The sequence below is a fragment of the Trichoderma aggressivum genome, assembly GCF_033847375.1.
Source record: "Trichoderma aggressivum f. europaeum strain CBS 100526 chromosome Unknown scaffold_016, whole genome shotgun sequence".
Taxonomy (NCBI): Eukaryota; Fungi; Ascomycota; class Sordariomycetes; order Hypocreales; family Hypocreaceae; genus Trichoderma; species Trichoderma aggressivum.
The window spans coordinates 175,505-189,556 of NW_026946382.1; the positions used below are offsets into that span (position 1 = coordinate 175,505).

At 53.5% G+C, this 14,052-nt stretch overlaps 5 protein-coding genes across 5 annotated transcripts; 4 read left to right on the forward strand and 1 right to left on the reverse strand.

The window, feature by feature from the left end:
* Positions 1-696: 696 nt before the first annotated feature.
* Triagg1_4894 (uncharacterized protein) lies at positions 697-2,060 on the forward strand (the record flags this gene model as incomplete). The annotated part of the gene is made up of 4 exons (XM_062899347.1): positions 697-705; positions 818-872; positions 938-1,840; positions 1,906-2,060. The coding sequence occupies 4 exons, from the start codon at positions 697-699 to the stop codon at positions 2,058-2,060; spliced, it is 1,122 nt and encodes a 373-aa protein (XP_062756075.1).
* Positions 2,061-2,893: 833 nt separating this feature from the next.
* On the forward strand, positions 2,894-4,091 carry Triagg1_4895 (transcriptional regulator family: C2H2 zinc finger; the record flags this gene model as incomplete). Its single annotated transcript, XM_062899348.1, has 2 exons — positions 2,894-3,407; positions 3,520-4,091. The coding sequence occupies 2 exons, from the start codon at positions 2,894-2,896 to the stop codon at positions 4,089-4,091; spliced, it is 1,086 nt and encodes a 361-aa protein (XP_062756076.1).
* A 1,240-nt stretch (positions 4,092-5,331) lies between these two features.
* Triagg1_4896 (uncharacterized protein) lies at positions 5,332-7,059 on the forward strand (the record flags this gene model as incomplete). The annotated part of the gene is made up of 1 exon (XM_062899349.1): positions 5,332-7,059. One exon carries the CDS (start codon positions 5,332-5,334, stop codon positions 7,057-7,059), a length of 1,728 nt encoding a protein of 575 aa, XP_062756077.1.
* Positions 7,060-7,091: 32 nt separating this feature from the next.
* Triagg1_4897 (uncharacterized protein) lies at positions 7,092-8,048 on the reverse strand (the record flags this gene model as incomplete). Its single annotated transcript, XM_062899350.1, has 1 exon — positions 7,092-8,048. One exon carries the CDS (start codon positions 8,046-8,048, stop codon positions 7,092-7,094), a length of 957 nt encoding a protein of 318 aa, XP_062756078.1.
* Positions 8,049-12,059: 4,011 nt separating this feature from the next.
* Triagg1_4898 (uncharacterized protein) lies at positions 12,060-12,837 on the forward strand (the record flags this gene model as incomplete). Its single annotated transcript, XM_062899351.1, has 4 exons — positions 12,060-12,126; positions 12,171-12,304; positions 12,355-12,513; positions 12,562-12,837. 4 exons carry the CDS (start codon positions 12,060-12,062, stop codon positions 12,835-12,837), a joined length of 636 nt encoding a protein of 211 aa, XP_062756079.1.
* Positions 12,838-14,052: the final 1,215 nt, after the last annotated feature.

Here is a 14,052-nt window from a genome sequence, read left to right on the forward strand (position 1 = left end):
TCACACGATTGAACAACATGAATCAGCCCTTGTCGTTTGTCGTACGAAGACAGTAATACATAGGGCGAGATTGTGCCAAGGGCGTAAGGCTACCACCCCTGTCATGTCGATTGTCAATTCATGTTGTCAACGGAGCCAATCACACGCTTCGTATTCTCCACGTCAATGACAACATTAGAAGCTCGCCAAAAGCACCGACGTCGGACCACGGGAACTAGAGTGAGTAATTCAGGGCCGCTGCCGGGGGACGACAATCATTGCAATCAATTGCATGTGGGAGAGTGAGACAATACCAGCAGGGGCATGGCAGCCCGTCTTAGACCAAGCCTGGCAGTTGCATGCATTAGGCGCACATGCAGACGGCCTGCTACATATTTTCGGCACTTGAAGAACCGGCGCTTGATTTCTGGATAGCTGTCAAGATTTATCTCATTCATTCGTTTATATTCACATCGATACCCCAAAGAGACGAGGCAGAGAGAGGCAGAGAGTTGACGCTTCCATTCTTGGAGTATTACTGCATTGGCTGCCAAATCAAGCCACCGCCAAGATCCCGTCAATCAGCTCCTATTGACGTCACACCACCCTCCATCTACAACTTTTTTTCTTCTCTTCTTCTCCAATTTGGAGTACAGCAACCTCTCTCTCCTCTTCTTCTTTCTCTCTCCAGCTTTTGGCTAAGAGTACGACTTCATCATGTCTACCGTATGTGTGCTCTTTTCTAATCCCCAATTGGCGATTGGCGCTGTCCATCACCAGCTCTTGGCCTTTGCGTGTGTACCTACCTAGTAGTGAGTGACTCACCAGACCCTTCTAGTTCTACATCGAGAACAAGAATGTCGGCAACCAGGCCGACTCAGAAGATTGGCGCAGTAAGTCTATCCTCCCATAGGACTATACGTAGACATTCGTATTTACTGAATCAATCGAATCTTAGTTCGCGGCTACAACCCTCTAACTCCTCCCGATCTGCTACAACACGAGATTCCGCAGACGACAGCATCAAAAAAGACAGTCATCGAGGGCCGCAACGAGGCCGTGGCGATTGTCAATGGCAAGGACCTAAAACACCGCCTTCTTATCGTCGTCGGCCCTTGCTCGATCCATGACCCTGCCGCTGCCCTCGCTTACTGCGACTTGCTCCTCCAGGCTAAGGAGAAGCACAAGGATGAGTTGCTTATCGTCATGCGCTCGTACCTCGAGAAGCCCCGTACGACCGTCGGCTGGAAGGGCCTGATCAACGACCCAGATATCGACGGTAGCTTCAAGATTAACAAGGGCTTGAGATTGTCGCGCCAGCTCTTCGTCGACCTGACGAGCAAGGGTATGCCCATTGCTAGCGAGATGCTGGATACCATCTCTCCCCAGTTCTTGGCCGATCTTCTCAGCGTTGGCGCCATTGGTGCACGCACAACGGAGAGCCAGCTGCACCGTGAGCTGGCAAGTGGACTGAGTTTCCCAGTTGGCTTCAAGAACGGCACCGATGGCTCGCTCGGCGTCGCCATCGACGCTATGGGTGCCGTGAAGCACCCTCACCACTTCCTCTCAGTCACTAAGCCTGGTGTCGTCGCCATTGTTGGCACAACGGGTAATGATGACTGCTTCGTCATTCTGCGTGGTGGCACCAAGGGCACCAACTACGATGCTGAGAGCATCGCCGAGGCCAAGGCTTCTTTGGACAAGAAGGGAGCTCCTCCCAGGCTGATGGTCGACTGCAGCCACGGCAACTCACTCAAGAACCACAACAACCAGCCCAAGGTTGCCAGCGTCGTCGCCGAACAGGTTGCCAAGGGCGAGACCGCTATCATGGGTCTCATGATTGAGAGCAACATTGGCGAGGGTGAGTGCCCCCACGAGAAAAAAAAAACTTTCATTTTCGAAGTTTGTGCTGACTTAGTTTAATAGGTAACCAAAAGGTGCCAGAGGAGGGCAAGTCCGGTCTCAAGTACGGCGTCAGTATCACAGATGCTTGCATCCACTGGGCAGACACTGAAGTGGTGCTTGACAATTTGGCCGAGGCCGTGAAGCAAAGACGAAAGGTTTTGGGAGTCAGCATCTAAGTGTCCAAGACTTGTGCAATCTCCATGACTCCCGTCCCTTTACGGACATGCAACAGTTTGACAGGTTACTTGATTGCTTGCCGTCATGATGCCAGCGTGTGAAGTTTTGCCGGGCTGCGGGTTAGATGTGGCACTATTATTTTTCTCTTTTTCTACATGGGGCTTGATGGAGAACCAGGCGTGGATTGCGTTGAAAACACCCCCTTGGGCGTATATATGCATAACAAAAGTTTCAGGGTGTTTTTTTTGGGTTCAACACAGTCAATTACAAGGCCAGAGAAATGATGGATCTATCGGAAATGTGTACATGGGAGAGACGGTTCAACAGTTGAATAAGGCGAATGGAATGGAAACAATACACATTTTAGTGAATTCGAAAGTGACACAGAAAATAATTGACAGACGCACCAAGATGCTGCCGTTTCCAGGCATGAAGCCATCACCACGGCCTTGCCTTTCGGGGCTCACACTGTGCAACGCAGCAAGGCCCCCTAGCTTGATCCAGCCAAGCATCAGCGAGGCTATGTACTTTTTGTACGGTATAGAACACTGGGCGAGCAACCGTAGCCAGGCCAGGCCAATTTTCCCACGACGCAGGACGACACTCTCTTTATTCCAAACGCATCAGCCATCAATTGATCCCTCGCCAGCGCAAGGGCATCGCGCACTCCTTCGATTTTCTTTTCTTCGCCTCCAAGGCTATTTTGCTTCTTCATCTTCTTCTTCTCCTTCCTGACCCTTTTTTTAAAACTTTTGATAACGAGAGCTACTGCTCTTTTGCACGCGACTCGCCCTTCGTACTCCCAACCCGCAGCGAAACGCGCCAAACCACCATGGCGCCAAACTACTCGCCCCCAGACTCGCCATTGTCTTCAGCCATGGACTCGTCAGAGCCGTACGAGGAAGATCTCCACGATGACGAAACGACGCTGCGGCCGTCCAAACGCCAGAAGGTCGAGGCCGGCTCGACAACATCGTCGGCCGTGATCCCCGATGCCGAGCACGAGCCCGTGCCAGAGCCCGATCCCCTCGAGGGCATGTCGGACGTATCGTCGGACACGTCAGGCGACATCCCGAGCTCCCCCGTAAACGCCAGGCTGGAGGAGGAAGACTTCCAGGACCAGGTGACCATCTGCGACTGGGACGGCTGCCCTGCGGGGGACCAGGGCAACATGGACAAGCTGGTTGAGCACATTCACAATTCGCACATTGAGAACCGTCAGAAGAAGTACACGTGCGAATGGCGAAGCTGCAACCGAAAGGGCTTGCCTCATGCCAGTGGCTATGCCTTGAAGGCTCACATGCGGAGCCACACCAGAGAGAAGCCCTTTTACTGCTACCTGCCTGGTATGTGTCTTTTGGGGAACCATGTCCCTTTTGCTTTTCGCCCTTTTTGGGTGGGGGACTCGCAACTTCTTCGTACAATATGATCCGTCATAACTAACGAATTGCTCAACAGAATGCGACCGCTCATTTACGAGGTCCGATGCTCTAGCCAAACACATGCGCACTGTGCACGAAACCGAAGCTCTCCGACCATCCGACCCCGTGCCCAAGTCCATGCAATCGGGGCCAACAGGTCGGACCGGAAAGCTCAAAATCATCATCAAAACTCCCCAATCGCAATCCGCCGGACAAGACGACGGAGACGACGCCAACGGCGAGGTCCCCCCGTCGGAGTGCTTCACGGCCCTCACGTCGGAGCTCTTCACCGAAGAAGAGCTCGAGCTTCCCCTCCCCAAGCTGTGGCGCAAGTGCCACTGGGAGGCGACGTGGGCAGAGGAGGTTGGAGAGGCGCTCAAGAACGAGTGCAAGCAGTGGGAAGATGCCTACTACCAGGAGTGGCTCGAGAAGGAGGTCTTGTTGGCGCAGGTCATCCAGAGCGAGGTGGACTGGCATGAGCGCCGCCAAGCCATCATCTCTGGCGCTGCTGACGTGCAGCTTCCTAGCAGCACGGAGGAGAGAGACGAAGAGACTGGTAACGGCGTTCACAAAGAAGAAGCCGTCTCCGCGACTGTCGACCAGGAATAGGAGCCTAGGAGACGCAGTCGTTCTCAGGAGACTGCTGACAAAGCATATGAGCCTAGGAGACGCAGTCGTCGCTAGGAATCTGTGTATTCTGAAAATGATAAACGCGGGATCTAGGAATCTCGGTGTATAAGGCCATCGGACGGGGCTGGGAAGGAATTGAAGCGAAAAGATGGGCGTGCATGTAAAATGCAACGAGGAGTTTTGGGAGTTTTTTTTTTTTTATCAGAGGACACGCAAAAGCGGGCTGAGAAGCAACTGTGATCTTGGTCTTTGTCTCTTTTCATTTTTCTCCTTCTTTCCAGTATTTTGTCTGTTTTTTTCTTATTGCTTTTTACCTTGCGCTTCTTTACTCTCCAGGTCAGCCGTGGAAGTCCGACTTTAGATACATACCACGCAGGGGAGCAGAAGAGGATGTGCTCTCGGGCTCTTCTTGGGTCGTGTGGTGTAAGATAGCAATGAAATATACCAAAAGGATGATTCAAGATGACTTGTTTGCTTTGTCGATACTAATACAATACTTGATTTCTATCTTGCTTCGGCTGCCTTTATTATGGCAGTATCACCACATCCTTGTTGATCAGCAGATGAGACGCAGCCTCTCATCTTCTTCTCTATCCGCCATAAATATCATATCTGTAATAATCACTTTCCAAAGAGAAACAATAATCTAATTCTACACAATTTCAACCACCCAAATGACCAAACCAACAAAATAACAATCGTCAACCGCCTTAATAACGCTTCCTCGGGAAAAAAAAAAAACATCCCCAAGGCGGAGACCCCCCCAAAAATCCCAACACCGCCGATTTCGCATCCCCACTAACTCTTTCGAGTTCATACTGCGTACCTTGACCAAACCCGGATTTGAAATCCTCGCCTCTTTATTTGCGCGCCCCAGACTCAGCTTCTGCTGCACCTCTGGTATTAATAGAAAGGAAGATACTCTGATTTGTTCGCTTTTTAGAAATTCCTTTTCATCATTTTATTCTTTGGCTATTTGCATTTTTGAATCACTGCTACTTCGACACGTGCTTATCAAGAAGGCCAAGTGCGCCACGGAAATCGCAAAACTCGCCACTTGCAACAAAACAACACAACTAGTACCTGCATACAACATTCACAGAACAAGCACGGAGACAAGACAACAGAAAGAATCCAAATCAAACAAGACAATCTACTGGTTTAACCTATCCATCTCGAGAATACAAAAAAGCGAACGGCATTGCCGTAATCCCGCACCATGAGTGCCATCCTCTCCGCCGACGATCTCAACGACTTCATCTCCCCCGGAGTCGCCTGCATCAAGCCCATCGAGACCCTCCCGGCCGCGCCCCAGCAGTCTGCCAACGAAAACGAAGTCATTCTCGACGGCCAGCAGCCCTCGTCGTCGTCCAATGCCACGCCCGCTCAAATCTCTCTCACGGACTGCCTCGCCTGCTCCGGCTGCGTCACATCCGCAGAGGCCATCCTAGTCAGCTTGCAGAGCCACACCGAAGTCATTTCAACGCTCGATGCGGCCCCGGCGCTGCGCGTAGTAGGACCCGATGCGAGCGGGAATTTCACCGTCGAGGGCCTGGAGAACAAAGACGCGAAGCTCTTCGTTGCCAGTGTAAGCTCCCAAACGAGGGCAAACCTGGCTGCCGCGTGCGGGCCGGGCGTCTCCGAGAGCCAGGCCGGATATATGCTGGAGAGTCTGCTACGGGGTCCGCAAGGGCTTGCAAAAGGAGGAAAGTGGAATACTTCATTCGAGTGGGTGGTCGATATCAATGTGGCCCGAGATGCGACTCTTGCGCTCGGTGCAGCCGAGGTCCTCTCTTCCCCCACACCGGGCGTCTCAAGGCCGTCACAGCCAATCCTAGCTTCGTCATGTCCTGGCTGGGTGTGCTATGCAGAAAAGACTCATCCATATGTTTTACCACATTTATCCAAAGTCAAGTCGCCGCAGGCCCTCATGGGCACCATCCTGAAAACATCGCTGAGCCGGAAGCTGGGCATCCCGCCCAGTAGAATATGGCATGTGGCTGTCATGCCTTGTTTCGATAAGAAGCTCGAGGCCAGCCGGGAAGAGCTCACCGATGAAGTATGGGCGCGCTCCGGCTTGCCTGGAAAGGGAATTCGAGACGTCGACTGTGTCATCACGAGCAAAGAGGTTCTGATGCTGGCAGAGTCAAGGGGACTCGACTTCTTTAACATGTCCAAATCCCCATCATCCCTCACACCCTCAATACCCTTCCCGGATGAAAAGCTCCAGGCATTCTTGTTTCCAAGCAAGGGCTCAAGGAACCCCTCGCGTGTAGCTGGTTCGTCCGGCGGGCTGTTACACCACATTCTCCAAACCAGGGCCGCCCAAACGCCGGGCTCCGAGATACAAGTCGTCCGAGGCCGTAACGTCGATGTAGTCGAATACTTTGTCACTCTAAATGGCGAGCCTATTTTCAAGGCTGCTCGGTACTACGGCTTCAGAAATATCCAAAATCTCGTCAGGCGTTTGAAGCCGGCCCGTCCGTCCCGCATGCCGGGCGGGAAGCCCTTTGGGAGTGCTCGCCGCCCGGTAGGGAAAGCTGCCTCTCTCGATTATAGCTTTGTTGAAGTCATGGCATGCCCCGGCGGCTGCACTAATGGTGGTGGTCAAATCAAGGTTGACGATCCCGTGATTCTTGAGCGCAAGAGCATTTCGGAGAAGCCAGGTCCACAAGAGCAAAAGGATTGGTTGGCGGAAATCGATGAGGCATATTTCTCGGGCGAAGATTCGCTGGTCGAACACAATGGCTGTGGCCCCGAGAAGGTGGTTGGGGGCATTTCCCACACGTATATAGATGATACCCTGGCGTACTGGTCCCGCATGACAGGTATAGGGTTGGATAGACTGGCTTTCACGAGCTATCGTGAGGTGATTAGTGATGTTGGAAAGGATACAGCCACCGAGAGAGCCGCTCAGCTGGCCGGTAAAGCTGACGGCGGATGGTAGGTAGCTTTATATAGGAATAATGAAGCAACGATTCAAGTATCTCTGCTGCCGCCACGCCGTGCAAAGCCAAACCCTCCTCTGCCACTTCCATCTGGTCCTCTGGGCGCTCGAATTGCTTGGTGCTCGTCTCGGCCCGCCTGACCTCGCATGGGAGAATCGCCGCCTCCTCGTCGGATCGAATCCGGCTTCGGGGCAGAGCTGGGGTCAAACAGCTCCCTCCTAGGGCCGGGCTGAGCGGCAGGTCGCCGAGGCTCAAACTGCTGCCCGCCGCTCTCGTTGTTGATAGCGCCGCTGCTGTTGTTATTGCTGCTGCCGCTGCCGCCGTAGTTATAGCCACCGCTGAAGTTTCCACCGCGCCCCCTACCACGGCCACGGTACGACCCTCGCCCTTCAGCCCTCGGAGGTGTAACGGTACCAGTGCCAGGCGACGACCCGCGCGACGAAGGGGCGGACTCGCCAAAGATCTTTGCTCGGGCCTCGTCGTAGCGCCGCTGCTTCTCCTCGCGGTCGCGCTTCTGCTTTGCGCGGATTTCGTCGGGCGTCATCTGCGCCTGCTGCGGCCGAGCGTCGCCGTCGTCGAGGGACATCTGGGCCAGGCCCGTGACGGGGTCCTTCTTGGCGATGACGGGCTTACGGCTGAGGACTTTGACTTGGGGCTTGAAGGTGGTGGTGAGGGGGGCGCCGCCGCCGTTGGCTTCAATATAGTGGAAGGTCTCTGTCGAATCACTGTTTCCGCAGGACAAAAGCAAAGCAAAGTCAAAAGTCAGCAAAAAGTTCATTACGGGCCAGCTTAGTCTGTGAAAGCATCTTGCATACGCTGATTCCCATAGTTTCCGGTTCGCCTCGGCGTGCTGCTGCATCCGTTCTTGTCTGTTCAGGCTGGGCTGCGGAACGGCCTGCGGCTCCTTGGTGTCTTTGCGGTCGAGCCGGTCAGCTTGAGCTTCCCAGTCGTCGTCCCAGGCATCGGGAACGCCGCCTGCTCTGCTCATCTTGTATAAGAACAAGCGAAAGGAATGAATAAATAAAATAGTTGGTGGAAGCCGATAGCAATGGAAGCGTTGAAAGGCAGCTTTAAAGCTTGAGGAGCCGGATGTTATAACTTGGGTATGGCTCGCCAGTCTCTGCTTCCAAGGCACTCGCCGCACAGCAAATCCCAGTCTTTCAACGTCGTCTGCTTTGTGCTTCTAGGCCGCCTTGACGCCCTTGTCCAGCTGCGTGAATCTGCGCATCAGAGCCCGTGGCTGCATGGAACAAGGCTCGTCGGGGATGTTCGAGAGGAAGCCGGTGGTCTGCTTTGAGGTTGGGATTTGTTTGTGTGGTTATAATTTTGACGCGCGGTACCTGCCAAGTACCGAGGCTGTGGCCCTTTGGAAAAGCAAATTCTGCGGCGTCGGCGCTTCGTCCAAAGTATATCTAGGTATCTATTTTCGGACTTTTCCTCAGCGCTGGGTCCTTCTCGGGCTGCGGGGAGCCATTTTCGGTGGGGCAAGAACTTCGCAAGGTGCTCTGCAGTTAATTCATGGACTGCAGAGAGTTTTCGCTGGCTGGCATGAGGTTTAAACCAAGCACCTTATTGCCTACATATTTAGACGACGATACCCAAAGCCTGGAGTATTCAAAGCTTCAGTCTGATACAGAAAAGGTATGAAACTGGACCGACCCCGAAAAGTCAACTCATGGGCCGCTCAGTTAACGCATCCTCTCGCTAGTCTCATTCTCAACTACCATGGCTGAAGCATCGAGTCCCTCGGCACCTGCAGCCTCAAATGCCTCCAAGAGGCTTAGGGAAGACGGCGAGGCTATCAAGAGCCGACTCTTGGATCAACACTTCCACATCAGTAAGTAGTTTTCGTCCAGTCTCCAAAATTCACGTGCTGCCTCCGTGTTCCCCCTGGTGTGACACATACTGACCGAGAGTATCCGTTGCGTCCAGCCCGCTATGCAGATCCGTTGGTTCCACGAAAGACGTCAGACCCTCAATTCTGGCCAAGTGGTGTGACGCCTGAGATGGAGCAGAAGTGGCTGGCTATCATTAAGGAGCATCGTTCTACTTAGACTACGGGATATTAGACGTGGTGGGCATTTGGTCGGAATTGACGAGGCTTTCATTTCACAATGTAACGAACACGGATAAAGAGCTGTATTATACTTGAGTATACAGCTTTTCCTTACAACTGTAGCTGGCGATGACGGGGATGCTACTCGATATCTGTGTGCTTGACTCTGATTTCGCTCTTGACGCCATAAGATGGCTGCTCTCACAGAACAATAGAGCTATTTCAGAAGGAGGTAATATCTAATAAGTAGGTGGTAGATAAAAGAGGTCGTATCACGTTGGCTTGGCATTAGGTATTGAACATCCAGCTCTACCTGGAAATCAATGTCCAGGCAAGCTTTCGGCATGTCCGCGCTGGGCAATTGTTGTGTCTATTGTGGTCCAAGCAATTGTCACTCCCACACTCTGAGATGAAAGGTGGGTTCAACGATCTCTCCCGATTGTCACACGGTCACGCTAAGCCCAACTTCGAGTAACATCGTGCAGGGCCCAGAGTCGAGAGATACAAGAAAATCGCTCTACGATGGCTCACGATGGCCTCCTACGGGCGTCGGTCACAGATATGCTACCGACGAATTGCCACTCCAAAGCAAAGCCAGCGGCGCCATGAACTGGTCGTATCGTATTCGCTCTGGATTCGCTTCTGGCGAGAAGCAAGCAGAGAAGAAGCTAGAAGGGCACTAGAAAATTCTGCAATGCCCAAGGGCCTAACGCGAAACCGGCGATGACACTATCCACGTGTAGGAATACTCACGACGTTGCTTCAAGTTGTTGGAGTCGAAGAAGCAAAAACTCAAATGCCACACTCCAGCCACAGCAAGTTTCGACCGATTGTGAGGCAGCGATGCAGAAGGCACAGTGCGCAGCCTGCAACGAACAGGCACCACCGCTAGTTTGCGGCGATGGAGCAATGAATACGGCCGTCTTGGATATCAGCTCTAGGAATGCAATCATCATCATGTATGCCCATGTCCAAGATGTGATCCCACGTCAGCTGATTTGCAGCCAGACGAGGCTGAGCCCGCAGCCTCTTCCAGTCCCCTTGCCTGGAAGAGCTATCCCTGCCCTGCCCTTCCCCCTCATTTCTTGGAGTAACTCGTGGCATGCGGGATGGCGTGGCAAATGCGAGTCTTTGCTTCTTCCGCCTCAGGTAGATTGGGTCTGGACAGCGCCAGACCAACCTAGACGACTTGGCGGCTGGGTCGTGTTGGTCGTTGGTGACTTCTGCCTAGCGAGTCGCAAGTCATGGAGAAATTATCAATCACAAATTCAGACATCGCGACAAGCTGCGGTGGCGAGACTGAATCGTGGCTGAGCTGAGTCGTTGCCTTGCACTGTACAGATGCCGTATAACGGAATTTCTTGTGGTTTGGGTTTGGCCTCTACCGCAGGGTACATGTACCTCGTGTTTCGAGACATCTGTAACACACGATACATGGCGTGCTTGAAGCTCACGAGCTATCAAGATATTGCAGGACACCCTTTCGCGGCTTTCTGATAGGCATTTTTTTCATTGGCAATCGGTCGGGTCTATTGGCTGGCGGGCTCCGTGCTGGGAGGTGGCGGGACAAGTTCCACTAGACAGTGTGATACCCCAAAACCCCAAACCTCCCAGAGGCCCAGGGAAATGTGATACTGGGGAGCCACTGGCTCACGTTACGAAGGAACAAGTGGCTAGTGCTGTAAGAAGAGAACCGCGAGACTCCCTTGCTTCACTAGGCTGGGGAATGGAAGCGAGGCTTCAATACCACCTTAGTCTGCCGCCCGATGTTATCGCTCACCATGTAAGACTGTATATGCCCAAGGCTGCTTTGAGCAATGAAACCTTGAAGAAATCAATCCTTGATGCTCTCCTCTGTTTGTTCCAGCCTACAAGTATAGCGGGTACAAGGAGTGGCTTGGGAGTTGCTCTCACTGGACCTGGATCGTGGACACCATTACCAGATTGCCGGGACTTATGTTGCAGCTCCTCAGCAGCACGGCATCCGTCCTTCTTGACTCACACCGCCACCAAGAACACACGTTTTCGTATGTGCGAGGACTAATGCAATGTACGGGTTCGGCACCACACGTGTCATACCTGCTAGGTAGCAGAGAGAGCTGAGCGCCCGATGGACGGTGTACCTCCTCGTACCTGGATTGGTATAGTACAGTAGGAGAGGGACGGTGAATATCTGCAGCCCCGCCTCACAGTATGCGTATGCCCTGTATGTACTTGGATGCTCTCTCCAGTCGTTTGTGGGTATGAATGAGATGCTTCAGTACTGTGCTGCTGTATGTACGGAGTACGCAGGGTCATCTCCACTCGGTGAAGAAAGGGCCGCCGACTCCAAAACGCGATGCGATGCTGCAGTTGAGCGGCAAATCAACCGCCAGCGGCCGAGCCTGTAGCGTTGCAATGGTGGCAGAAAGCTGCTCCTCCTATGTCTCGGGAAACGCGGTACCCGAGCCCTCTAAAAACCTTGACGGCGGTGATGCTTGATTCGCCGCCCGGGCCAAGATCTCGGAAGCAGGCCCCTGTCAAGTTTATTAGCCACCGCCTTGCCGAGTCTATTCGTTTCCACGGCGTCCACGTCTGTATTGGCAACCGGCGTTATTTCACCTTTTGCAACGCAGCACGACATGTATGTACGAGTACCTTGCTTGAGTTGTTCTATTACCTAGTAGTGCTACCTGATGTAGGCAAGGCAGTGAAGGGATGAGACATTGAACAGCACAGAGGCAAGGGGGCAGGGGGCGAGCTGAGGTGGTACTTTTGGTCCTCCGTCGTTGAGCCCAAGATGCCGTACCTCTGTCTGCCTCTGGATGTACCTGTACTCGGTCCTGACACGGCATGACCATTACCACTCAGCAAACCCCGGATGCGAATACGGAGTTGGTCTACGTCGCTATGAGTAGCCCCGGTCGTTGACTTGCGTCTGGTGTTTCGGTTCAGCTCATCATCATGGATCATCATCATCATCGCTGGCTGGACTGGCTGATCAGCAGGACTGCCAGGCCAGGCCAGCCGTGTAAGTACATGCACAGGTACAGGTACAGATACACGCTACTTTAGGCGGCGGGCTGGGCCAGATGCGATGCGAGGAGCGCGCTCTCGATGCCGCCATCGCCAGCTCGCCTTCGCTCAATCAAATCAATCAACTAGCAGCCGGCCGCGTGGGAACTCCGCAGTGGATGACGGCCTGGCTGGTGGTGGCTGAGATGTTGCAAATGTTGGGAGGGGGGTCTTCCATGTCCAGTCTTCGGCCCTGCAGGCTGAGGGCCATAGAAATGCCGTTGCCGCACTGGCGCTAGGGGAGCTGGCAGAGGCTACAGCGCGCTCCACCCCTACAGCCGCCGCCGCGAGCCCTCCGCTAGCCGGCCCACACACTGTACGGGGCCCTGCGACAGCGACAGCAGTCAGTGGCCCTACTGTACGAGCCCAGTACTCGGACTGACGCCTACAGGCTACGGCAGCTTCTTCGCCTGGGCTCACTTTTGCCCCAAGAATCCATCCATTACCAAACAACTTTTTTTTTCCTTGTTCCTTTACGCGCCGCTCCCATCATCCCTCATCACCCAATCTTGTTACTGTATTTGTCTTCTTTCCTGCGCAAATCACCGCTCCTGGTGTCGACTCCCTCTCCCCTCGACCGACCCTTGGCGAGCGCGACGCCATCCGACTGCAAACGGCGCTGAATCCCTCTCCCCCGCCTATCCATCTTATCCAGTCCGCTGCGTAGCCTTGAGTATACAATACCGATTGTCCCCCCCGCGGCTTCACCATGTCTGGCCCTGAAAGCGCCCACGCCGGAGGTGGCTACGACCTTCTGAGGAGGGCAACTCAAGCAATGATGTCAAAGTACGTTTGTCTTGTCCTTGTGTCTTTGTCCGTCCTTCAGCCCTTTATCCCGCGCTCTGGAAGTGTCCGTGTCGTTCCGCGAAGAGCGGCTTGGCCCCGCCATCATAGCTTCTCCCACGATAGCCTTGCGAGCTACCAAGTAGTAGCTCTCCGTGGGCCATATTTGAGTGGGACAAGACATTGAAATGATATTCACACCTCATCTGCTTGTTTCACTTGTTTTCCTTTTGCCAGTTTTCGCGTCGAGCCAGGATGAGGAAATCAACCATGACTGCGACTCGGCTGCTGGTGGAGATTCTGGCGCTCAAGTGGCGCTGGGTTTGGCACAAAGCAACACGGTCAACGGTGTTGGGCGTTGAAACAACTTCAACAATGTCTCGCTACTTGACTACGTGAGCCAATGACTGGTGGTTTGCCTGGTGCTTCTGGCATATTCCAGTCTATGCTCCGCCTTGCAGCCTTTCCGCCGAGAGACGGTCATTTCACGCAACGCTTATCAAGCCGTGGCGGGGTGTCGATGAGTTGAGCTTATTACTGCTATCAACCACTGCTCGCGGGCAACCCGAAAAGGCTTGCACATGCCAATCGAAGGGGAAAAAAACTTCTCTTGCTTGGAACCAAGCTCGTCCTGGAAACTACGGCTATTTTGCGGAACCATGCTCGTCATACCCTGGCGCTTCAACTCATATCCAGGCCCAGCCAGGATACGGCTAGGAAAGCTACCCGTCCGCCTTTGAGCGCTCATCTGGCCAATTTCCTGACTCATGGTCGACCCCTCCGATTCACATTCACAATCACTGCCGGAGTCTTTCTTATTCTGCGAATCTGTTCTGTTTCACTCCACGGCAGATTAGTAAAGAACAAGACACCCCTTCAACCTATCCGGACCATCGGCCGCTTGGCGCTTCCAGAGCCTCTTTGAAATTTTTTCCCTTGCCATCTTCTGCACAACCCCGCCACAGCATGCATGCTTTTAGGCCTTCTACTTCCAGCCTTGACCAAGTTTTTGATATCCCCACTCGTCTAAGTGGCCGTGTCGGAGCAAATTTCATCTCGTCATTCCCCTTTCTTCGCGCCTGTTGCGCCCGGCGTTTGT